This window comes from Triturus cristatus, chromosome 10 (genome assembly GCF_964204655.1).
Source record: "Triturus cristatus chromosome 10, aTriCri1.1, whole genome shotgun sequence".
In the NCBI taxonomy this organism is placed as follows: domain Eukaryota; kingdom Metazoa; phylum Chordata; class Amphibia; order Caudata; family Salamandridae; genus Triturus; species Triturus cristatus.
The window spans coordinates 1233634313-1233661425 of NC_140593.1; the positions used below are offsets into that span (position 1 = coordinate 1233634313).

The 27113-nt window shown below is 47.7% G+C and overlaps 1 protein-coding gene across 2 annotated transcripts in view; it reads left to right on the forward strand.

Annotated features, from left to right (window-relative positions):
- The window catches only part of WNK3 (WNK lysine deficient protein kinase 3), a 1041636-nt gene that overhangs the window by 494666 nt on the left and 519857 nt on the right, over window positions 1–27113 (forward strand). For both annotated transcript variants that reach the window (XM_085629857.1, XM_085629858.1), the window contains exon 10: window positions 10513–13848. In XM_085629857.1, coding sequence (XP_085485983.1) covers window positions 10513–13848 — 3336 coding nt within the window. The remainder of the gene's footprint in view (window positions 1–10512; window positions 13849–27113) is intronic.

Sequence of the window (27113 nt, forward strand, 5' to 3'; positions counted from 1 at the left end):
ATGAAGGGCAAAGGAGCGACGCAGAAGAATCCCCACTCCCCTGGAGTAAGAGGTGAAGCCGGATTGTACCGCCAAAGTGTATCCCCACCTGTTGAGGGCCTGACATGCATTCCCCATCAGGTGTGTCTCTTGTAGTAGCACTACATCAGGAAGGTGTCGTTTAATAAACTGCAGAACTATCGTACGTTTTAGCCCAGCCCGTTCACGTTCCACCCAAGGATCTTAAGACTTTTCTCCCATGGGCTAGCCATAACCGTTGCTGTAGAAACTAGCCAGCCCCTGCGCACCTGTGTAGCTGCTGACCCTGTAAAAGATGCAAATGTGTGACCATAAAACCTCCCCAACCCTTCTCCCTCCCGCCCATCCACCCACCATCATACAACAGAACAGAACATACACGGGACCCACTGCCCCAATACTGGTCCCGGCCTTAGCAAAAACCCAGTCTCCCCCCCTGAGCGCAACCCCCGCCCCCACCCTGCTCCCTGCTCTGTAGGTTTCAAACTACCCACCTCCCCAATTAGCAGAGCGCCTGTCGCCCTACCCCTCCCCAGAGAGAGATAACCACCCCTCCCCAGGAGAAACATCCCCGCTGGGGAACGTGAGCCGGCCCCAACTCTGACCGCCGTGTCCGTAGTGTCCCAAACCATAAGTCCCTTAATTTACGGAGCAGTCGCGGATCAGTCAATGCTCCCACTGTAGGCGAGTGGCAGAGGGGTCCCCCCTCCACACAACTGCGACACCACCCCGGACCCTGTGCATGTTTCATACTTTACTGTTCGGAGAGACGCAGTTCCACAGCCCGAGGCCCCATCATGCCGCCGTTTCCTGGGTTGAGTCCCAGCGGGGACTGTTCGATCTTGGCTCCGCTCATCGGCCTTTGGTCTCTCCTCCGTCGAGCCTGGGGAGGCGGCTCCGTCCCCTCCCCCGTGACTCCCGGCACTCTCCAGCTGCTCGTTCGCTGTCGTCGTGTCGAGCCATTCCTGAACTGCCGCCGGCGAGGTGAAGAAGTGGGACCTGCCCCCCGCGAGTATCTTCAGTTTGGCTGGGAAGAACATCATGTACTTGATGCCCCGCTCCCTGAGTGCCGCCTTGACCCCCAGGAAGGAGCGCCGCTCTTGCTGGACTTTCAACGTAAAGTCGAGAAAAAAACGGATAAGGGCTCCCTCGCAATGTAGGTCCCCATGTAGTCTGACCATCTGGAGGATGGCGTCCCGGTCTCGGAAGTTCAAAATGTTGGCAATGATTGTTCGTGGCGGGGCCCCCGGCTGGGGTCTGGGGAGCAGGGCTCTGTGGGCACGTTCAATGGTAAAGAGCTTGGACAATCGCTTCGGCTTCAGCTGCCTGAGAATTAAGTCTTCGAGAAACAGCTCTACACTCTGCCCTTCCATTCCCTTCGGCACCCCAACGACGTGGATGTTACTCCTCCGGGCCCTTCCTTCCGGGTCCTCGAGCCGAAGTGCCATTTGGCGATGTTGGAAGACGAGCTCGTTCACTCTTCCCTCGAGCTGTTTCTCGGAGGTCTGGAGCGCCTTGATGTCTGCCTCGTTGGATTTCGATCTCTCCGTGGTACGGCCAAGATCTGCGCGAAGCAGATTGACCTCGATGGATATTTTGTCCATTTTTGTCTCCAGGTTGGTGCCCAGCGTCTGAATCGCAGCCGTTATGGAGGTCAAGGAAGGCTCCTTTTTGTTCGCGGCCGAGTCCCCCGCCGCGTCAGGCTGTGTCGGACCCCTGGGCATCGCGTACTTATCCAGGTTACTAGTTTGCGGTTTTGTTCCACCCTTGGGCCGCATGTTGGTTCTCCGCCGCTGCAACCCGGGTCTGCTCCCAGACCGTTCGCCGACAGTCGTTGGCGGGTCTTCAGCACCACCGCAGCTCCGTGCCACGCAGTAAGGCCGGACCGAGGGCCGGCCCCGCCTCCGCACCGGACGCTGCGGCCCACCACTCCCGGCCACTAGCAGCCGCACGGGGCTTTTCTCACCTCAGGAGCAGTCCCAGCCCGAACCGGATCCAGCGAGCCCCGCACCCGAGCGGAGGACCCAATTTCGCACTCAGCGTCATGCCACTTCATAGTTCCTTGAGGTAGGTTGGCAGCTGGCTCCTCGCAGGTCAATCTGTGGCCCCTCGGGCTGTGCCGCACTCCCACTCGTCACCCATCACACTGGAGCACACAAGTCTGGGCAGCGGGGCGTCTCCCCTTCGTGCTGGACGACGTGGAGCTCCGCGGCAGGGCAGCCACAACGCAGACCGGGGCCCACACCGCTCCTCCACCGGCCGCAGGGTCCCCTTTCGCCGTGACAGCCAAATCTCTCTGGGCGGGGGTGGGGGGGGGCAGATAAGGAGCCCGTCCCTCACCGCCAGCCCAGCAGCGATGGTAGGCCCCGCCTCCGTCCGCGCGAAGCGTAGGCCGCAGCCGGGGACTCTCGTAGTCCCGCTCCCCGGCCCCAGGCTCCAAGGCCGTAGTCCAAGGCTGTCCGAAGTGCCGGAGAGCGCCGCGATCTGTCCCCGCAGGAGACACGGACCCCGCCCGACTCGCGGGGCAGGAGCGCCACTGGCAGGGTAGCTGGTGCCGCCGAGTGGAGGCGGACAAGCTCGGATTTGGTGCCGGATGTCGGGGAACAACAGCGGTCCCGGCGGAGCTCGGTATTCAGGCGGCCATCTTCATCGGCGCCTGGCCACGCCCCCAACTGGTGGCTTTCTTGGCCAAGAGAGCTATAGAGAGGGTGCTGGCATAAGTAGGTTGTGGTTGCTATTCCTGCTACTTTTTGGTGCCCAAGAAGGACGGAGGCCTTCGTACTGTCCTAGACCTTGGCCTTCTTAATTTATTATTATAATAAATTCAATGGTAGCGTTGGACTTGCAGGACGCCTACTTCCACATCCCCGTTCTGCCTGCTCACAGACGTTACCTGCGGTTCACGGTAGGTCACAGGCACTTTCAGTTCACCATGCTCCCCTTTGGCCTTAACAGTGCCCTTCAGGTATTAACCAAGGTGACGGTGGTGGGTACAGCTCCTCTGTGGAGATCGGGCTGCCAGTCTTCTCATATTTCGATGACTGGCTGTTGAAGGCAGACTCTTCCCAGGCAGACTACAGCGTACCTCCTTCCCTCAGTGGGGGTCACTTTCAATGTGCCGAAGTCACACCTGACCCCGTTTCAGACGCTCCCTTTCATCAGAGCAATTCAAGACACAGTGTAGTTTAAGCCCCCCTGCTGACATATGCAGACTCTGCAGTGGGACATAAAGTTCCAGTGGGCACAGCATCAGCGCAAGTCTCTCCAACATGGTCCAGATCTCAGAGGGCACTGCAAAAGATCTGCAGTGATGGTTAACAACCCGCGATTGGGTCAGGCACAGACCCCTAGCCCTTCCCCAACCAAATCTAACAGATGCGTCACTCCTGGCTGGGTAGACCATCTGGGAGAGGTGGAGATCAGAGGACTCTGGTCTCTGATGGAATCTGGAATCCACACCAATTTGTTGGAGCTCCAAGCAATCCGACTGGCATTGAAAGCTTTTCTACCCTCCATTAATAAGGCTAGTGCACGTGTTCACAGACAACAACACTGCCATGTGATACTGCAACAAGTGGAGCCTCTGTCGAGAGTCCCTGCGTCTCTGAACATGGCTGGAACGTCAGGACATTTCCCTGGTGGTTCAACACTTGGTGGGATCTCTGAATGCCAGAGCGAACAAACTCAGCGGAAGAGGACTAGCGGATCACGAATGGCACCTCCATCTGGAGATGATGCAGGGTCTCTTTCAGCAATGGGGAGAACCTTGGTTAGATTCAATCAATCAATCCGGGAATTGTGAAGCGTGCTACTTACCCGTGAGGGTCTCAAGGCACAGGGGTGTGCAGCTCCGGGTCAGTCGAAAAGCCAGGTCTTGAGGATCTTCCTGAAGGTGTGCAGAGTGGAGGCGCGTCTGATGTTAATGGGGAGCTTGTTCCAGGTCTTTGCTGCGATGTAGGGGAAGGCCCCCTCCTATTCTGGCTCTGTGAATGCGCAGGGGTTCGGCGTGGGCGATGTGGTGGATCTTGGGTACGTGGAAGGAGATTCTTTCTTTGAGATATTGGGGTCCGGTGTTGTGGAGGCATTTGTAGGCGTGGGTGAGTATCTTGAAGGTTACTCTCTTCTTGACGGGGAGCCGGTGGAGGTTTCACAGGTGTTGGGTGTTACCTCTGGGGATCCTCTGCGCATACTATACCTTACTTTTGTATATTATATACAGAGCCAGTCTCCGACACTGAGTCTTTGTACTTCTTTTACTCTATAGCCCACCTTGAGTAAGTCTGCTCGTATCCATGCCACTTCAGTGGATATCGTGTCTATTTTGCACTCTAGGGTGCTTTGCATGCTATGGATTGCCGCCATTGTGTCTGTCCGGTTGGACGTCTCCTCATTTGGGGGGACTCAGTTGCCGGTGCTTGCGAGACATCAGTCCCCAGCATTGTAGCAGCATCTCTTGGTAGTGTATACCGGTCTAGTTTGGTGGGTGTTGAGGGCACCTCTCCCGCCTGGCATGTCAACTAGGTTTCTCTTGTGTTAATTTAGCACTTTACACGATTTATTATCAGGGTATCAGAAATAAATGGGTGGGGAGGGGTCCCAGTACTCCCCACATCCGCCTGGGGGGGATAATGGATTAACCCCCTGCGACTTGTTGGGTTTCCGTCGGCAAACCCCCATGTCCCTGATTGCTCGTTAAGCCTCTGGTTTCAGCGCAATCTGTCAAGCGGCCTCTAAGTTGGTATGCCGGCATCAAAAGCAAAGAGCACGGCAGCTGATCTCTGTGAATAGTCAGTTTGCACTGTGGGAGGTGGGGGGGGGGGTGTGCAGCCAGGGAGGCCTTGTGCTTCGATACTGCCCAGCAATGTTTGTGCACACCTATGTGTGCCACCTCCCTTTTATATCAAAGCTGGCTTCTGATCGCGGATTGGGGCCTCCGTTGAGCCTGGAGAAGTTGGGGTGATGGCACTGTAGAGGGCCCGGTTTGCGTCGTTAAGTGTTCAGGTAGGACACATTACCCCAGCCTCAGGGGTCCCTCAACCATAGACCCAGGGGAGGGGACCGCCTTTAGTAGACGGAAAGTCACCAGGCAGTAAAACACTCCGGCAGAGCTATTACAGGGTCTGGCGGCAGGCAACGCGGGGCCGCCACCACTCGTGAGAGGCTCACCATTTCTTCACTCTGCAGATCTTCTGCTGCCTATACCCACCTGATCACTCACCACTGCGGGAGCCGCCCAAGGGCCCTCGGTCTCTCTGAAGTGTCATCAAGCCCTCCTCTTCTGTGTGCGCATCTTGGCTCTGCCATATCTGCGTCAGGTACGTATTGCTATGCAAGATCGCTGCCTCAGTTCTCTGCACAGGCCCTGCCTCTTCTTCAGGCCTCAGTTCATTGGGTGTCGTTGTTTCTATTGCTATAGTATCGATTCAGTGAGAAGAAGCTGTGCCATTGTTGATCTCACCATGACCAACGGATTTTGTGGGGGATTTTAGAGGATGTTTGTGGCGGGTGATCAGAACCAAGTTAGTGAGGCGGGCATATTCCACAGTGGCCAGCCACACCCTGTGCATGCATATTCTTAGCCCTGTGTCATTCCTCCCATATGGGATGGTGCATATGCAGAACCTTTTGTAGCCCAAGGCTGATTCTTATGACTAACATAATATACAGATGAAACTCAGATTCCAATCACTGAAAAAGTCTTCGTTTGAGACGAAACACGTTGGCTACATCAAGGAAGATTGTTTTATATAAAGAAAGAGAAGATTATAAATAAAGAAAATCAATTTTAAGAGAAAGCCAAGATCAAGTCTGTGCAGTGTTATTGAAATATGATTTAACCAAACAGCTGTATTTAAAGGATGTGTAGATTAATTACGAATTTTAGTGGGTGCAGAATCAACTAGTCTGTTTAAACTGTTAATATCAACCTCTTATACTTAAGAAAGCACTCCTGAATCACTTTGTTGTTTCTTACTACCTTAGCCCCAAGTTTCCTCGCAATATGCACTGTTCATGGCATTTTGGCAGTATGCAAAGATCTTAACATCTGTGTCTCCAGTAATTCAGCTTTGATCATTAATAGGCACACAAGCTACTCCTGCCTTCAAGTCCCTCTCTCTCCTTGGTGCTGACAGGTGAAACATAAAGGAGGGATATAGAACCTGCGGCAGGTCACAGTAGGTGAGAGATAAATTGGAAGATTCATGTGATTGGACTCTTTAGCATTTTGTAAATGTTAGAAAGCTCGCAGGTTCTGCTCATGAAAATGGTGTTTGCAACATGTACTGTCATAGATCATGTGCTCTGCACACTCCTGCTACCTAGTGTTGGGCACAGACATTCCAAGTTGTTTTTGTTAGAACTAAAGGTTTCTCTTTTGTTTTTTGAATGATCGTTCCCTCAAAGCCCACAATGCACCAGAATATAGTCTCCACCTTAAATGAGTGTTTTTTTTCCCCTTGAGACCATTGAGCAAGAAACCACCAAGGAGTCCAGCTTCGAGCACTGTTGTCTAGACAAGGCCGATCATGGCCCTCCACCCCCTTCAGGACCTGGCTCCCCCCAAAACTCTGTGAAGAACCTAGGGATTAAAATTGACAGCTCCCTCTCCTTCCAACCTCGGATTCAAACCCTCGCTGGTTCTTGCTTCAGCTCGCTCCGCATTCTAAAAAACAATTCTTAACCCCCCTTATCTGAGTCTGCTGGTAGAAAGGTGGTGCAGGCCCTGATCATGACGAGACTCGACTACGGGAATTCCCTTTACCTCGGTCTCCCTGACTTTCTTCTCAATAGACTTCAGGTGGTGCAGAATTCAACGGATAGACTGCTACTCAGACTTCCACCCAGGTCTCACCTGTTGTCTCATTTGAGGGCCCTCCTCTGCTCCCTATAAAAAAGAGGGTTGTCTTTAAAGCTATGGTCCTAATGCATAAGGCCATGCAAGAGGCGGGCACGGTCTACCTGTGAAAAGATCAGCGAATACATTCCATCATGCACTCTGCGCTCTTCCTCTGCACACCTTGCAAGAGTGCCCCGCATCAACCGCTTCAGAATAGGCGGGAGATCCTTTTCCTACTTGGGGCCACTCAACTGGAACAAACTTCCATTAGAGCTCCGCTTGGTAAATAACCTTGATATCTTCAAGAGGAAACTAAAGACTTGCCTCTTCAAACAGTCAATCTAGGTGTCTTGGTCTTTTGCCCTCTGTTTGGGCACCAGGACTCTTCCCAGTATCTGTGCGCCTTACAAATCGGATTAACATAACATAACATCTGTTGACCACCATGTGGGGTGCCCCTATCCAGTTTTCTGCCACTTTGAATTGGAATAAACATGTCAGCACTTCCCAAAGATGGTGGGGTGATGGTGCCCTGTAACATCTAATAACCTTGTTTTTAATCATACCTAAGATCCAACCAAATAAAGGTTATCCTTGTGGTTTATCTGTTGGCATTTTTAACAAAATAGCTGGATCCCAGTATCGTTTAGTTAAATTATACATCTTGAGAACTGTTGCACCGACTGGGGTCAGTCTTGGTAGCATCATCTTACCAGGGTGGGATGAGGTGGCCAATGATGAAGCATGCCACATCACGTGGGTGAGACCACCTGACCCACATATTTCTTTACAAGGTGACCTGAAAACCTTGGGACAAGGAGCTAGGAACAGAAGTCTCCAGGTCTGGAGAACTGACTCACTGCACCTGGTTGTGTTTTTCATCTTGTGTTGTGGGAGTAAGTGCTGTGTTTAGTCCTCCCTTTCTCTCGAGTGAATTAATGATCCTGCTGGTACTGCACAACCCTTTGGAGTCAAGCAAGAGTTCAGCAAACCTCCAGCAAAGGTCGTTGAGCCCAAGCCGTCACAGAGATCCTGAGCACCATCAATCCATTCAGAAATATGCACCAAAGACTCCGGTACCAGTGCAGAAAAGCCTGTTGATGCTAAAACTTTTGTCAGCACCAAAGCATACCTTGATGCCGAAGCTGGCACTTAGAGTATAATATAGAGGCCCCTATTCTTGAAAGACTCCAACAGGAATTGGAGGCCAGTCAAACACGACTGTTTTTTCCATCAAGTTATATGGAAAATCTGTACAAAGACAGCACCTACTCCTCTTTCATTCAAGAGAATAGTCTTTGAGGGGCATCCTTCTTCCAGGCCACCTTCTCCAGCACCAGTACGGAAAAGGACAGGGTTACAAGCCAACTTCTCCCCCAAATTCCACCTCTACCACCACCATAACCACAGTCATACCCTACTCCTCCACTGCTTCCACCAGGGTGGGGTCACCAGTTTCTTACTCAGACCTGGGTAGCCCCTATTGTCCTTGTTAGCGGTATGATGAGACTTCAGGGTACGTCCCTACATATGATTCCTGGTATAAACAGGATATCCCGGGGGACATAGTACACTACACAATAAGAGCGGATGACCCTCGAACATATGACAAGGTTATTCAAAGGGTGGCAGTCTGCTACAATGTGGATATGCATATCATGCTGGAGGGCGATTTCCTTCTTGAAGCACTCTAAAGCTGAGCATAGCATGCAGATCTTCCCTATGTTAAAGGACATGTTGAAGTCTGCCTATGCCACCCGTCAGAGCGAGAGTTGTAACTCCCAAGGGTAAAGAAGAAATTCAAGCCCTGGCCTAATAACACCACCTATATTGGCAACAGGTTACACTGACCCTTTAGTCGTTGGAGCAGCAACTAGTTGGTGAATAGCTAGTTCTGTGGCGCTTCTTTTGCTCTGACATGACACTGGGAGCAAATGAAAAAGCTAGCTGCTTAAGTATCTCCCAGAGGAGGATAGGAAGTGTGGAGAAGTGATAGCCGAGGGCAAGGTATTATTTAATGCCAGTTGCTCCTTAGAGGGTGCAGACTTGCGTGCTTGGGCATCAACACAGCCGTGTTGCATATAAGGCAAACCTGGCTCCTTATTTCTGGTTTAGGTTTAACACTTTCCGTGCTCCTGACGGAACCACTCCGTCATGAGCCACGGGTGGCGTGTGCTCATGACGGAGTGGTTCCGTCATGCTGCGGCCGTTGGCGGCCGCTCCGCCCACGCGGCGCTATTTCCCCGCCTGTGCGGGCGATTAGCGCAGTGGGCGGAGACGTGACGGAACCACTCCGTCATGAGCACAGCTCACCCGTGGCTCGTGACGGAGTGGTTCCGTCACGAGCACAGCGCTACCGCAACTGCCCCCAAACCCCCCCAGCGCCGCGGCGGAATTCCTGCCGCGGCGAAGGGGTTAAAGCTGTTTTATTGATTTTCAAAGAAAACAAAACCTTCACTCGACCTACATCCATAGGCCGATGGGGTGTGGTATAACATAGGGAAAGTGTACAAACTGGGAAGGGGCGAAAGGGAGAAATAAGGAGGAGGTTGCTAATGACTGGATGTCGTTTGCCTGCTTCCACACCCTGCGCATGCTCCGTAAGATTTTCAGGTGGCTCCCAATCAACACCAGAAGGACTGTCACTCAGGCCCTCGTCCACAGCAGGCTGAACTACGGGAACACTGTCCGTATGAATAACTGCATGCCATGTGTATTTGCAGAAAGTAGGCCCCCCCAATACGTCTGTTAGTTTGGATTAAGGTGCCATTGCATCCTACATGCAGTATAGGGAGCACCAGCCCTGCTTTCAAATTCCAGTTAAGGCTTTCATGAAGGGTCTCAAAAGGGTAATTCCCCTAAGAGTCCCTCCTGCTTGTCTGTTGAACCTTAATGTAGTTCTCACTGCCCTTTGAGACCATGCATTTATGCCCTATTCAATTTATTTCATGTCTAGTGGCTATTCTTTCCATTATGGAGAGAGCACTTTTCACGGTCGATGCAGAAAGAGCTCTTGTGTACTACTCAGAACCAAAGCATTTCGAAAATTAAATCGGCTATTTGTAGCTTTTGGTAAGCCGCAAAAAAACAGCTCCTATCTATGGCATCCACGGGCTAGCCAATACTTTAGGAGGGTTCTGCTTTACAGTCTGTGCTAAGCAGGTGTCTCCAGCCTCCCATGCTACGAACAGAAAATGTTGCTTACCCTGTAATCATCTGTTCATAGCATGTAGTGTTGTAGATTCACATGCACCCTCCCATCTCCCCGGTAGCATGTGTTCATTGCAGAAATCTTTTTTCTCTCAATTCACATTGCACATCACACACTTTTACTATCACACCATGTTTAATGTAACACGCTGTGAAAATGCAATTTAATATGGAGTTGGTGCCCATGCACAACAAGAAAATGAGTCACAGCTTATCCTATGACTTGAGAAATTTCTCCACACAAAAACAACTTGAAAACATCTGAGCCCAAGATTAGATGGTAGGAGTTTCCTAAGTATGTGAATCTACAGCACTGCACTCTTTGACGAAATGCCTACAAGGTAAGTAACTTCTTCCTTTTCATGCACTGACAATGTACACTAGGAAGACACTAACACTGTTTAGCCTCTCTGGTAATAACCTGTCTTCTTTTTTCCCATTGTCAGCCTGGTGACAGCCAGCATGCCTTTGGAGGAGATGTGCAGATGGTACCTCAGCCTGATGTAGCCGTATTGGGAGTGTTGCAGACCATGGTTACAAGTAATCCAGTTGAGCAGATTTCAGCCCCGCTGACGTCGACCCACAATCCTGTGGCTGGGGCACAACCTGAACTTGGTTCTACTGTTGGTTTCTCAGATTCCCCGATTCTGCATCCACCTGCCTCAGCTTTGTGCCCAGGTGGTGTGCATGCTTCTTGGCAACAGTTGCAAAATCCCATGGCTGACCCGGCTGGGGCTGAGCAGATCTTGCACCATATTCCTCCTCCTCAGCAGCACCATCTCCTTTCGGGACAGCAAGACTCCTTATTGCAATCTGCAGGACTTCACCAAGCACAGCCTATTCACAACCAACAGTCACTGGACTATGGTCAGTCCTCTACACTGCAGACATGCTACCAGCCTTCTCTACCCCAGCATCAGGTTATTCTTCAGGCAACCACAGGAGATCTTCCACAAAGAGACAATCCCCAAGAAGCCTTGACACAGGTCTCCTTGCAGTCTCTTGAGCATCCTCAGTATGCCACACAGACTCTAGAACAAGCCTCTTTCACGACCCAGCCCCACCTGAATCAGATCTACTCAACACAGCAGCAGATGCAGCAAATGTACTCTACACAGCAGCAGATGCAGCAAGGATACACCATGCAGCCTCCGGTGCAACAAATGTACCCTCAGCCTACAATACAACAGAGTTATACCACTCAGCCAGTGATGCAACACGTCTATACCCCTCAGTCTTCAGAGCAGCAAGCCTACACCACTCTGGCTCCTGTACTTCAAGCATACCACACCCAGCCATCGCTACAACAAGTTTACACCAGCCAGGCACAGGTACAGCAAAGCTACACTTCTCAGTCAATGGCTCAACAGGTGTATCCACCCCAGACTGCAGAGCAAAAGGCTTTTACTCCCCAGACTCCAATACAGCAAGGTCTTTCTGTGCAGCCTACTGAGCAGCCACCTTTACACCAGGCCTATACCCAACAGCCACCACTGCAGCTAGCCTCATCCTCTCAGTTTCCAGAGCAGCAGCCTGCTGTTCATCAAGCGTACACCACCCAACCTCCAGAACAGCAAGCGTATAGCACCCAGCCGCTATCTAATCAGAGCTACACCAAGCAGATTACGGAGCAACTACCGGCACAACCAGCCTATCCTCATCAGTCGCCCATGCAACAAGTCTACAGCACGCAGCCACCTGTTCACCAAGCCTACAGTCAGCCTCTATCCATGCAGCAAACAATGACACAGAACACAGATCAGCAAAGTTGCACTTCACACCCACCCGTTCCACAAACCTACGGCATGCAATCCACTGAGCAGCTAACAGTACAGCATGCTTATACATCACAGCCCCCTGTACAACAAGTTTACAGTACACCTTCTGCAGAGAAGCCTCCAATACAGACCTACACCCAACAGCTGCCTGTGCAGCAAATTTATAACCCGCAATCAACAGAGCAGCCATCCATGCCGCAGGCTTATACCTCTCAGCCCTTTGCTCAACAAGTTTACAGCTCGCAATCAGCTGAGCAGCCTCCTGTGCAACAAACGTATTCAGCACCAGCTTCTCTAGAACAGCAGAGTTATCCCACTCAGCTACCAGTTCAGCAAGTTTATACCACACAGCCACCACTGCAACAAGCATACCCACCTCAGCCTTCCATGCAGCAGAGTTATACCTCACAGACACCAATACAGCAAACATACATGCCACAGCAAGCTCACAGCAAACATTCTACAGAGCAGCTGCCTTTGCAGCAAGCTTACACGGCAAAGCCAATATTGCAACAAGCTAGTGCTCCAGTGCACCAAAGCTACACCGCACAGCCTGGAGATCTGCAAGTTCATGTTTCCCATCCACTTGTGCAGCAAGCCAGTGCCCCCAACACACAAGTACAGCAAACCTTTGTTCCACAGCCACTAGAGCAGCAAGCATGTGCAACACTGCCACAGGAGCAACAGCCTCCACCAGTTCCACTTACAGAGCAAAATGTTTACATGCCGCAGAGCATTGGCCAGCAGCCACCAGTGCAGCCGACCTCTACTACGCAGCCTGCAGAACTTACTTACATCAGTGAGCCACCAGCTCAGCAGGGTTACGCTGCTCAGCCTCCAGTTCAGCAAGATTATGTCATGCAGGCCCCTGAGCAACTGGCTTACTTCCCTCAACCTAAAGAGCAACAGCTGTTTACTCAGAAGCCAGCAGTTCAGCAGAGCTACACCCCAGAGCCCCCGGAGAATCAAGCTCCTGTACCGCAAAATTACAATGCGCTGCCATCGATGCAAAAAGGTTACATTACACAGCCTAATGAACACCAAGTGTTTTCTACAAAACAAGCCTACACAGTGCCTACTCCAAGTGACTTGGCACACCATACTAGTCTGCAAGCACATTCAGTTTCTCTGCAACCAGCTGAGGAGCAGGTATGTTCAGCCGAGGCGCAGCAGAGTAGGCCGATCTACTCTGACCATCAGGCTGTTCATGCTCCATCTCAGGAGCAACATGCCTTTTCTCTCCAACATGCCTTCACTGCTCAACCTTCAGAGCAACAGTCATATGCAGTACCACAGTCGGCTGCTCACCCACAACCAAATGGCAATGTATTGGGACTGCAACAGCTTTCAGAGGGGCCTCTAATCGCTCCAAGTGGGACTCAAAAAGTCATGGAAGGACAGCAGCAGTTACCACACCACCAACAGCAGCAGACCACCTCCTTCCAAGTGCAGCTAGGCCATGTGTCACAGCAGACATTTGTCAGTAATCAGCCGGTGCTTAACTCAGCCCAAATATACCCTTTGTTGACCCAGCCCCATTCTTCTCAAGGGTTACAGCCCAGTCAACAAGTGCATGGACCACATGACCTCATTCAGGCTTCTTATGTAGAGACACTTGCCCTAGCTCCTCAGTCTGTGAGTCCCCTGCAACAGACTGGAGGCACCATTGACCAGGCTCTTGCTTACTCAACACAGCTGCAATCTGAGTCGGATCAGCAAGGCTTCTTGGCTCCACAGCCCCCTGTCCAGGCATCTGAGCACCCAAGTACTGCTACACAGCACAGTGCCTTGCAACAGGAGAAGCTGACCTGTGCTTCGCAGCCTGGATCGCAAGCCTGCATTCAGGTGTCATCTCTTTCGCAACCAGATACCTTCCACGACCCCATTATGACTCCAAACCAGTTTCCTGTGCAGCAACTGCTTACTCCAAGCATCCTACCAGTGCTCTCCTCCTTCAGCTTACAGTCCTCTATGGTACCTGAGCCGAGCCATGATATGCAGCAGGTATTTAACAACCACAGCATTTCTTAATATGTCAATGTGAAGCACTGTATCTCTCATTGCCTGTGATAAGGAGTGCCTCTTTAGGGTGTAGAATTAAAGTGCAAGATATTCTGTGAGTGGCATCAGACAATGAAGACTTCCTATTTGGAAAAGGTTGGAACACCCTAAACACTGCTCTCTGCTCATGTATATACAGTTTCCATCTGCTGCTTGACTTGTGGGATATCTGGTCTTTAGACTTGGCATTGCACAAATCTGCACAGCAAAGAGTTAAAACATTAGAATGAGACCAGACCCCTGGCCATGTGTAGGCAGTGCCCTAATTTTTATAAATGTTCTCCCACCACACAATGATACCAATCGCAAGACTGCCAATACAATTACAGGCCTCTCTTATAGCGCCTTAAAAAACAGAGATGCAATACGGCCATTATGAAACTGCCAAAGAAATGGAAGTCTCTCTGTCGTAGAATCTTTGCTGGTATTCATGAACATAGAATATCTCCGCCTCCGGCTGAGGGATTCCCAGGAAGCTTTCATTTAGATAAGTTTAGCCAGAAAAACCTTCTGTTTTTTTTTATTTTTTTATTAATTTTTTATTTATATGGCTATCACCCTAAAATGCCATGAAGACTCCAAGAGCTACCCATAGACCAGAGGAGGGTACTTAATAGTTAAGAACAACAAAGGTACGTTTAGGTATCATTTAACAAATTAGTCTGCAACAATTGAGAATTGTCAGTCCAATCAAACAAACAAAAATGTAAAAACAAATATTAGGAGACCTAAATACTGTGCGGCAATATTTTATATTCAAAGTATATATAAAAGGAACTACAACAAGTCAAAATGTTGTTCTGGGAGAAGTGACCACAAGGTGCAAGTGGGTGCAGTGATAAAAGACAATAACGTTATCATGGGTAAAGCATTAGACAATGAGAGATGGTCAGTTCTAGGGCTAATTAATTAAATAACTAATCCTAATGATAACATGTTATCAATAATGTATAATCAACAGCTCCTGCTTGATCAGCCTCTTAATAAACTATCTTTATACCTGCTACAGTCAATGTTTTGACCCTTAAATGAATCTTAGAGGTTCATCATCCGGACGAGAGTACATTTTCAGTGCATTTAGGAAGATCCCAATTGCTTTGCGAAAAGATGTCTGGGGAGCAACCTTACCAGTCCTGGCAGCACATAGTGTCAACACTAAGGATTTTTGATAGAGCAGATTGAATCAATCAATGCTGTAAAAAGGAACTCACCACGTATGGCCACTTGGATTCATGCAAGCCTCTCTATCCCATTGGCTGTATTCTGTTGGCAAATCCGCAACCAGTCAAAGCTGTCAAAGAGGCAATAGTCTGGATATTTGATAACCTTCTGGCTCCCTCTACCGTGCCTTCTGGCCCCAGGCATCCGAGGAGGCCTCCAGTTGGGTAATTGCCAGCAAATCCTTCTTGGCAGCTGGTTGCGCCTCTGGACCACACTACAGGGCCCACCGTGATTCCGGGGCCAATGTCCACCCCAAAGCAGGCAGAAAGATCCTCACTGGTTCCCCATGCATAGATGCCTGCACTGAAACCACCAATGGCGGAGGAAGAACAGATTGTCATTTTGGATTCAAAAGCGAATCCCCCACAACCTTGTGTCGCTGTCACGTCCGACTCAACCTCTGGCACAATCGATTCAACCTAATTCAGAGTCAACTGCCACACCACCTTTGCCTAGACAAATGCCTTTGACGTCAAGCTCCGCATCATGATGGAAGGGATGACTGAGATGACAATTCTCAATGTTTTGAGGAGAAAAACAGACACTGAACTAAACTCACATCCTGGCTTTTCCCAGAGGAATCGGCCTCTTTATCTGGTTACCTGGTTATCAGAAGAGCGGTAGACGTTCTGGACCACCAACTCATGTCGCCTGAGTTCAAAACAAATGTCCTAACAGAGGTCCTGCAACCTGGACAAATTACATTCAAACCTCTTTCAATAAGGGTCTTACGGATATCCTAATAGGTACGTAGGCGAAACATGTTTCTTGCCTGCAAGTCAATAGACAGTTCACCTGGCAACATAGACCTGATCACCGGAGCCCGCCTTTTCTCTTACAACATCCTGCGCCGAAGAGCCTTGTAGTTCAAGCCTCCACAAGCAGACTGAATTCAAATTAATTCTCTACTACACCACCTGGGAGACAAGACAATGCAAAGTGAGGAATCGATTCTGGTCTGGACACCACTGACTATTAGGGTGGTAGAGACTAGAGTGGTGCTTCTGCACCAAGCATGGATAAGTTCCACAGCCTTTTCCAGTGATTTCCAGGCGTCGCTTATGGACATGCCATCTAATGGCACTTGTCTCTTTGGAGACAAAGCAGACTTTGCCCTGGAGCACTTTGAAGAGGTCAGAGCCACAGCGTGCTCCCTCAACCTTTCTAAGCCGGTGTGGAAGTACCCGCAGCATTTTCACGCTTTTCAGGGCTTAGAAGTGTCTTTTAACAGAGCCAATGCCAAGGTCCACTTTCATGGTTGCAGAACCCCTAGTCCTTTTGAGGTCGGGGATTCAGCTGACAACGTCCTATCCCTCAGGGGCAGCATACTATCTAGTTCCCCCAGCTGCCACCACTTTAAATCCTTTTCAGCTTGCCATCAGATGCTCATAGCCATCCCATTGGAGGAAGGATAGATTTTAGTCCACGGGTGGCAGTGCATCACATCAGACAGATGGGTGCTGCAAGTTGTTCAGGATAGAAATGCTTTGCCCTGTCTACTCCACCACACATACCACCTATAGCACAGTGATTTCTAGAGAATCACTCCTCCATCCTACACAGCAAGTTCATGCTGTCTTGGAAAAGGGAGCCAAGAGGATCGGGCATCAGAAATAGGGACTGGTTGCAATTCCCATTACTCCCTGGTGCTAAAAGGACTTTGTCTTATTCTTGATCTATGACTTCTGAACGTTTTCTAAAAAATATGCTCCTCTGGCCCAAGTCCTATCTGCCCTGGGTACAGTCGACTGGATGGTGGCGGTGGATTTGCATCTTGCACTAGTGCAGGCATTAGCTGTGTTTCAAGGTGGTCCATGAGCATTTCCAGATTTCTGTGCTGTCCTTGCACCTCAGCAAAGCCCCACGAGTGTTGACAAAAATGCTGGTGGTGTTTGCTGAACACCTTCAAAGATTGGGTATACCATTCTTCCCACACTTCAACTACTGGTTGTTGAAAGCTTCCCCATCTCAGTCATTCATGACCATCTCCAGACGATGGCAAACATCCTCACATTTTGGGAGTTTTTGATCAAGTGTGCCAAAGACACACCATGACCATTGCAGAGACTGCTGTTCTTTGAGATATTCTGCATACAGTGCATTTTCGAGCCTTCCCTCCAGCACGACAAGTCCAGGATATTCAGACTATGATTGTGATGTTACAACCTTTGATCTGGGTCTCAGAGTGGCACTGAGATTTCTTGGCCTCTGCACCTCCTAAATCCTGGTAGTGGAGCACACCCGGTGGCTCATGCAGGCTCTGTAGTGGGATCTGAAGTTTCGGTGAGCTCAACACCAAGAGAACCTCTCAGATTTCATCCAGGTGTTGGAAAAAGACTGCAAGAGATGTGCAGTAATGTCTTTTCTTCAGTATTGAATCGTTCATAGATTCACATGCTTGAATTATTCTCCGTCGTCAAACTGGGAGTCCCAAGGTACATTTAAAAGCAGAATAGGCCATACATAGCCCATAAGGGCTAAAAGAAACATTCACTTAATCAACTTATCTCGGTCATTAAAAAAGAACCAAACTCCAACCAATCAGGCAACAGCACCCTCTAGATGACTCCCCCACAGTCTGAAACGCGAACGCACTAGCACTTTGCCCCCGTACCCTTGCCTGCCCTGCGCACTTTGGACACGGCCCCTGGAGGAGGGCGGAAAGTACTTCACTCTGGAGCAGGTCACCCAGTGCGGGAGACCGCTCCGCAACACGAACGCACCAGCACTTTGCCCCCGGACCCTTGCCTGCCCTGCGCACTTTGGACACGGCCCCTGGAGGAGGGCGGAAAGTACTTCACTCTGGAGCAGGTCACCCAGCGCGGGAGACCGCTCCGCAACACGAACGCACCAGCACTTTGCCCCCGGACCCTTGCCTGCCCTGCGCACTTTGGACACGGCCCCTGGAGGAGGGCGGAAAGTACTTAACTCCGGAGCTGGTGCCGCAACGTGGGACGCGCGCACGGGCGAAGACTGGGCATGTCTTAGCCCGTCATAGACCGGAGGAGGCCGGGCTGGGCCACGGCCTTTTACCCTGTATTAAAAGGTACGGTGTTAGTATATATATGCTTAGGGTAGGAGAATATTTAAGCATGCAGGAACTTATTTTGCTTCGTCCCTCTATATTCTGAACAAGTTTGGTGATTTACATTTTGTACTCTGATAGTAGGTTGGCAAGCATCATACTTTACAGTTCTTCCCTGCCAACCTTGGTAACTGAGGTCGAGTCGTGTTTTATAACCACATACACTTGGTGCACAATCACTACCATGGGGAAGAGAAAAACGCCGAGTGCCAATGTCACAAAGCACTCTAAACAAGGGGGACAGACGTGTAAGACCCTATTAAGCATCCTAACGGGCGCCATGGGAGCCATTGAGCAGCAGATTATCACAGTAGAAAAGTCCCTGAACACTGGGAACCTGGGTGTGGAGGGAGGGGTAGGAGAGGATAATATAGCTTAGGGGGGACCCGATATACATACTGATGCTCCCAGGTGCCCTTCAGGCATTAACGGTTGCGTCGATGATATATCGGATCATATCTCAGGAAGCGACCAGGAGTACGACGCCCAACCACCGACTAAGCGTGCCAGAAACCCTGACCCTGACCCTCCTCCCCTCCACAACAAAGGCCACTGGACCACAGGTTAGGGAGACCAACTTAAAAGCACATAAAAAAGCCGCAAATAAGGATAAGACTATGTCTACCCAGAAAACAGTGGGTTGGGAGAAATCCTTAGCTAGCTCAAATGCACGCACACAGAACGAGGTGGCAAAGATAAAATCTAAATTGGAAAACTTAGATTCCTTCCTTAGGGTAACACTAAACAGTCTGATGTGCAGAGTAGGAAAAATGGAAGAAGTCTTATCTAAATGTCTAGAAACGCCCATGAAGTCTGGCGAGGAGTTAACAGTTGGTCACATAAATAATCAGATTAGATAACACACGATGCCATATTATCAATCCAGTCTGTGATAGAAACAAAGAGCCAATTCAGGCATCATACATCATAGGACAACAGAATATCAACCAGGAGGTTTCATCTGCCAAAACCTCTCCGGTCCTTGACAAGCCGATGTATCCCCTAGTCTCCAATGGCATTATCCAGAATACTCTGATTCAGAACGAAGGGGAGTGGCAAAAAGTCATTTTGGATTTCGCACCGGAGGCCACCCCGTATGTTGTGGTACTAGCAAACGTACCGAGCTTACAATCTGGCATGGTCGAACCATGGGAGACATTAAGGAACAAATCTTTACATTGGTTAGGTGATAGAAGGGGCTTAACGGAAAAGGTTATTTGAAGAATTTAAGATGGCGAGGAGAGTGAATTGGGTGGGCAGAAAACGGAAGAACTTGGCAGGAGACTGCATGGTATTGACCTTTAAAACCCCGCAGTTTCTAAGAGTAGGGCAGGAAAACACATAATTTCAGGGCAGGATGTCAACTTAGTCCCACTAGGCAACTTCTATCAACCACTGCAACTTAAAAATGTCCCCCAAATCGGGGAATTCCATACTCCGAGTCGTCTTCCCTGGTTTAATGTCCCTACCTTTAACTGGTATGAGACACTTACTAACCTCAAACAGGTCGATTGATCACGATTGGAGGAATCACCGAAGGCTGCAGAGTGTAACATCCATTGAAGGCACTCTGCAATCAAAATTGAATTCGGCTAATATATTCCCCCAGGTTGTAGCTACGTTAGTTAAAGGAGAAGTAGAGGTAGCTGATGATCTAGCAACTGGCATCCAGGCTCCCCCTATTTTTCCTCTCCCTACACAAGCTAACCCTATATCGACTTATATTGATAGTGGGAGAGGAGTTGGTAGTGGTGAAGTAGGGAAAGAGAAGTGCCAGTTCCTGGTATGGAATATAGTGGGTTTAAAAGCTAAGGTTACCAGTACAATATGGATGGAGTTAGCGAGTAAATGGGATATTCTTAGCCTGCAAGAGACCTGGGCAGTGGATCCCATCCACATAAACGGATATAAAACCTTCCATACCTCAGCAATCATATCCTCTCATGGTAGGGCAAAAGGGGGTCTTTGTACGTACATCTCAAATTACTTGTATGTAAGGAAGATAGTATTAAACGCTAATGAACCTAACTACCAAATTATTAGCCTTCATTTAGAACATGCTTTCTCTATAGTTATATTGAATTTTTACAACAATGCTTTACCACTGTTGTTTGAGGGCATTTTGAGATCTATGAGCCACCACTTACAGTCCCAGGTTTCTAATGACGTATTTGTTATCTGGGGCGGGGACTTTAATTCTCCGCTATGCCAACATTCTGATAACGAGATTTCTGGAATTTCATATGGAAAAGGTTCTAGCTGTTCACATTTTCCTCATACATCATATGAAAATTCTTTTGAATGATGTTATGTTCACCTCTCACTTGGGATTTACTAATGATTTGTGTTTACCTATGGCTCCCTTCAGACCCACGTTCAAGGATCGTGGTATTTTTTCTACTATTGATTTTATTTTAATATCATGCAGTCATGCTTCGCATGTTAGGAATTTTAATACACATGAGATTGCCCTAAGTGACCATTTTCCCTTAAGTATAGATGTGATGGTGTACAACCAGGGCATCAATGCTAGAACTCTTCCATCTCACTCTGTTGATAATATCACCCTAAGTAGGCAAAACGGTAACGCACTTAGATGGGCAAATATTGATTCTGCGGAATTTACAAAAAAAGTTGGGCTAAACTGTAAAGATATGTTTTTAACTTGTTTGAATGAGAAATCGACCAACCAGGAAATAATAGAAAGTTTTACCGCTATCTCAAAAGAGGTTAAAGATGCATTATGTGTGAAAGCTAAAAAACAGGGTACCCATAAACAAGGATGGTTCGATACTCATTGTACAAAGGCCTACACCAACCTTAAACACTCCCTACATGCCACAGTGAAGAACCAAGTACATATTAGAGAGGCTAGAAGAGAATACAAGAAAGCATTAAAAGCGAGAGGCTGCATTAAAAATAGAAGCATGGCGCACTCTGCAAGAAGCCTCGGAAAATAGAGATTCCTCTTGCTTTTTGGAAAGCAGTAAACGCACCCTATTTGGCCGATAAGGATATAGCAACTGCCGAGATTGCTATTACCGAATCTGAATGGATTTCACATTATTCAAAAATGTTTGACAAACCAGCAATAGACACCCAGTGTACTATGTCAAATATGACGGGCAGTATGTCCACTTGTGAATCCCTGGATTTAACTCATGATTTTACCCTTAGTGAGGTTATCATAGCAATAAACTCTTGTCTAGGCGGTAAAGCTCCAGGTCCGGACAGTATCCCGGTGGACCTTTTTAAATCCAACTTAGAATTATGGGGGGCACTTTTAACACAGGTTTTTAATGCATGCTGCTCACAAAGTCTTATCAACCTGGTATGATTCTGTAATTGTGCCAATTTTTTAAAAAAGTGACAGGACGAATCCATCGTGTTACCGGCTCAACTCGCTGTTGGATTCTACAATTAAGGTTATCGGGAGAGTGTTATTGGATAGAATGCAGGCATGGGCGGAGGAACATGCCATCATAAGTGATCTTCAATATGGCTTCCGCAAGGGCATGGGCACAGTCGAACAGGGCCTAAATTTACATATAATACTAGATAAATATACCAGGGCAAAGGGGGGAAAATTATTCGTGACCTTTGTTGATTTAACGGCAGCGTTCGACTGTGTCATTCATGATAAGCTGTGGCTGATTTTAGAGAGTATGGGCATGGATGTTTTAATAATTACTTTTCTGAGGGAGCTCTTCTCAGGGGCGAGGGTCCGGTACGGGATGGGTGGCGAATGCACTAGGCACTTTAGTGTGCTTAGAGGAGTGAGGCAAGGATGCGCCCTTGCCCCGTTCCTCTTTACATTATATATAACTAACTTAGAAAATACTCTAGTTAAGGCGTGTAGGGATCTGCCAACAGCGGCTAAGCGCCCTATCCCTGCACTCCTATACGCGGATGACGCGGTTTTAATGGCCCGGATGCCGCTTGGCCTCCAAAGGGTTCTTGACTCCTTTTCCAATTTTATGTCAAATCTGGGGCTTAGGATCAACTGTTCTAAAACTTTTACAATGAACTGCGGGTCGGGCTCTAATAAGAAAATTAATACCCTTTTTATAGACTGAAGGCCCATCGAGTGTACCAAAACATTCTCTTATTTAGGGATCTTATTTGACAGGTCAGGATTTTGGACGCAGGCAGTCAAAACTAGATGGCTGCTGTTTACCAAGTCCCTGATGGCTCTCATTAACTTTAGTCGCAAAATAGGTAGACGTCCTCCTGTGGAATTGCTACGCATTTATAAGGCTAAGTGTGTGGCAATAGCCACATATGGAGCTGGTATCTGGGGCTACGCTGAGGTAAATGCCCTGCAGATTGCGGAAAATGTGTTTCTTAAGTTTCTCCTGGCAGTCCTGGACAGTACCTCAGATTATATCTGTCACTCGGAACTGGGCATGCCATATTTGGAAGATATGATTAAGATTGAGCCGGTTCTCTTATGGCACATAATTTGGACTACAAATGAAACTGTTTTTAATCGTCATATTTTTACTGATGATTGATGGAGCCAAACACATTAGATGGCTAGAATATGTAAAAATATTTGTAACCAAAATCGGTCACAGAGAGTACTTTGCTGAGCCATATACTATGTGCAATGTGTCCAGGAAAATCTTTAAAGCTAGATGTATTCGTTTTATGGGTGAAATCAGAGCTATAAACAAAATGAAAAAATCAAGTGTCCAAACTCATCAACTTACGTTGTTGACCCCCAGTATGCGGCCATATATCTCCCTAACTATTGTTGTTTATGACCTTTTCATGTTGACACGATTTAGACTGAACATCCTGTATAGATCCCTAAGTTTCCCCGAACTAAATGACTGGTCTAAAGATTTATGTAAATGCCCATGTGATGTCTCCATCCAGTCAACTATCCTTATATTTTTTTCTGTCAATACTATGTGAGACCGACAAAAAGATGGATTATTCCTGTATTGCAGCAATTTGGACTGAGACAATATCGCCTTGCATTATTAGCTATGCAATGTCTGGACGAAGTATGTCGTTGCTGCTGTTATTGCCTTTTTAAAAAATGTTTTTAAATGTCGTAAATCTAGGATTATGTGATCTGATTTTATTTAAGTACCCAATATCTGTATGATGTAGTTATGACACGATTTTGCACCACAATGGAGTTTATATATTCTGTCAAATGTACTGTGCTTTTATGGTTATTTTTATGATGACCGAATAAAGATCTGTGATTGATTGACTCCCCCACAGAGACTTCACTCCCTCAGATTTTCTACTGCACGTCGTGTAAAGAGTCTCCGTGAGCCCTGCTCAGTTATCCAGGATTTTCTGTCAGAAAACAGGTATATAAAGATATTTCTTGGAATATCTTCATTAGTTATTCCAACCTGACTAGCTGAAAAGTTAAAATCAAGCAAAAAAGGTCTTTTCAGACCTTGTGGGACCTGTGGCAAGAAGAGGCCGCACTTTGAAGATCCTCTCAAGGAATGCATTTACTACCTCTACCCTTCTCATAAGGTAAAGGACTGTCAAATCTCCTGTACTGTTTCCCTAAAAACATTAAAGGATGGCGAGGAGAAGCTGCTGTTATGGCTTCAAAAGCTCAAGGCCAGTAATGTTCCTCCATCTGAAGAGAAGGATGAGGATTCTCCTAAGTCAAGGAAGTCTCAGAAGAGAGAGAGGGCTGAGGGACATTGGTCTCCTGAACTGCCTAAGAAAGCTCACAAAAAGAATCAGCATGGGTCATCTGAGAAACATGCGTCTAGTGAGCACTTGTGTAAGCATTCTAAAGGGGATATCTTCTCAAACCTATCAAGGTTAGAGCCTACAACACCTTTTCCAATCTTGTCATTACAGTTTAAAAAGTCATCAGGGCTGTCGATGGAGAAATGAACTGTACAGAAACACCATCAGCGGTGACTACGACACCACCGATGAAGGTGTCTCTGTTGTCACCCACTACACCGAAGGAATTAGCCCAGTCAGCAGCAACGACAACACTTTCGGTGCCGACATTGTCGACGGGGATGATACCGTTGTCGATCATGGCACCGACTAATTCACCTAAGGGGCCGTCGACAAAGAAACTGTCAACCGTTCCGTCAATGGTGAAATAAGCAACACCGTCGAAGGTGAAGACACCAGTAATGTCGATAGGGAAAACGTTGACAATACCGTCGATGAAACTCCTTTCATTCTTCACTAATTCCAATAATGCCTGAACATACATCTCAGAGCAAGGTTTCACCTTTTCCACCAACTTACTGGAGGATTCAGAGGATGATGGTCATTTTGGAACAGCGGCTAGTCCTTCAGAACTTCATGTTAAATATCAAGAGGAGACTGAGGAATATTATGAGGAAGATTATTATTCCTCAAGAACACAATTTATGTACAAGTCTACTTCAAATATGGAATAATACCAACCCTAAGAACATCATGAACCCCAGGAGGTGATGGTTCAAGTACCAAGAGCTTTGGTTCACGACGTGCAGAGCATGCTACAGGAATATTATAAAAGATTTCCAAAGCCCTCGTGGGTTACATCACCACCACAAACAATTCAGTCTTCTCTAATTCAACCTCCTACTCCTCGCACACTGCAAAATGTACCAGCAGTGCACCCACCAAAAAAACACTGGCTTCAAGCTTTTTAGTTCCCCCTGCAGATAATGTGCAGTCCTCAGATGAGGACAGACGAAGGTGAAGTACCAGATCACCGCAGTGCATCTAATGAATGTGGTGATTACCTGCTACAGGCTCCTTCACCACCAGTTCCTCATCCAGTGGACTCCCCTCCTGATGATTTTGAGTTTCCATACTTTGATGGAGCAAGCAGCAAAATGATTTGATTTGCCAATGCAAGTGAAACAATCAAATGTCTTTCTTTCTTTATGATTCTAAAGAGCCGACTAGAAAATCTGTTACAGCCATACCTGTTGTCGAGTATATCTGAGAAGGTGTAAAAATTATGAAAAATTCAGTGACTGTGCCGTCTGTCCTACCCAGGTTGGATAAAAAATATATGGCTCCAAAAAATTCATCTGACTGTTTGATAGTACATTCTTAACCAGATTCTATGATAAGGCAGGCACCTCAGCGCAGTTCCATGAACCCTTCTACGCCTAGATCAATGCCACTGGACAGAGTGTGTAGACGTCTTGATAACATAGGAAAGAGATTTTCCTCAATGTCACTTATAACAGTTAGAGCAGCCAATTGTCTGCCGATTCTTGGCAGATACGACCGGCAAATGTGGTCTGATATCGCTCCTTATATAGCCTGCTTATGAGAGGATGTAAGAATAGAGGTAAACTCCTACACTAAGACGAACAAGCCTCTTCAGAAATTATCGACTGTGTAATGGATATCACTTCATCAGGTTTTCGGCAATTGGTAGGCACTGCTCCTCCCTGCTGGCTGGAATGGCTTAAAGCCCTGGCCTTCAGATCAGAAGTTCAGAGTAAAATTATAGATATGCCTTTTGACAGGCATTATTTGGAAGACACACTGATGAGGCACTACAATCCATAAAACATCATTGGGTTTGTTACAATGAGGCAAAGGCCTTTTGTTGTGCAAGAGGAAGGGTTATGTTTTCATATAGAGGAGAATACCAACCTTATTGATCACAACAGAACCAGCCCATTCAGCAAAAACACAGACCGCAATACCCTCAACAACAGCACAGACAACCACCATCAGCCACTTACATTAAGCAAACTACAAGGAGAAAGCAAACTTCTCAGGGAAAAGACACAAGTAGGGAACCGTGACAGGACAGATTTGCTGATTACTCACAAGTATGTATCAGAAACAATTGGGGGCCAAATGACAAACAAACTGCTTCATTGGATGTTAATCACAACAGACAAATGAGTTTTAGATCTAGTCTTTTGACAATGCATTGCAATTTACGAAGAGGCCATCTCCTATGCCTTGAACAGGGTCATTTCCTCTCCATCTTGCACAGCTACAAAGATATATTTACCATGCTCAAAAAGTGTGCAATAGAAAGAGTACCACACAATCTTGTTGTTCAAGAAAAAGACTGGGGAATGGAGGCCCATTTTAGACCTGCGGAGGTTAAACAAATATATAAAAATAGTCATTTTGTATAGTTACTCTCCAAGACATCCTCCAGCTCCTGAACTTTGGGGAATACATGACGACCACTGACCTTCAGGATGCTTATTTTCATATTCCCATTCACCCAAAGCATTGTCAATTCTTAAGATTCAGAGTAGTCGGTACTCATTTTCAATTCAAATTCCTCCCATTTAGACTTGCATCGGCCCCCCACATCTTCACAAAATGTCTAGGTCCAGTGGCAGCTCACTTAAAGCAGAAAGGGTATCCGATATTTCCATACCTCGATGATTGTTTGATAAATGACCCTACATGCCAGAAAGCGATCAAAGGGACAACAGCCAGCCTAACTCTATTCAAGAAGCCAGGCTTCACTCTAAACCCTCAAAAATCTAGGCCTGATCCATCAAGAACCATAACATTTTTGGGAGCCATTTTAGACAAAATTCAGGACAAGGCGTATCTAACAGAAGACAAATGAACCAGACTAATGCTATTAGCAAGGAAAGTGAGTTTCAGTTGTCTATTCAAGTCCCTTCTAGGTATGATGTCATCATGCATTCTTCTAGCGCCATTTTACTGGCTCCAAATACAACCTCTGCAAGAGGAATTGAACAGACAGTGGCTCCAAACTCATGTCTCTTTCAAGGACATCATACAAATCGCTCCAGCCATGAAGGAGTCTCATCCTTGGCATACCCAAAAGGGCTATTTTCCATAGGATTGCCCTTTCTGCCTCAAATAACCGATTTGGTGGTGACGACCGATGCCTCACTAGAAGGATGGGGTGCACACCTTCAGGATTTACAAATCAAAGGGAAATAGA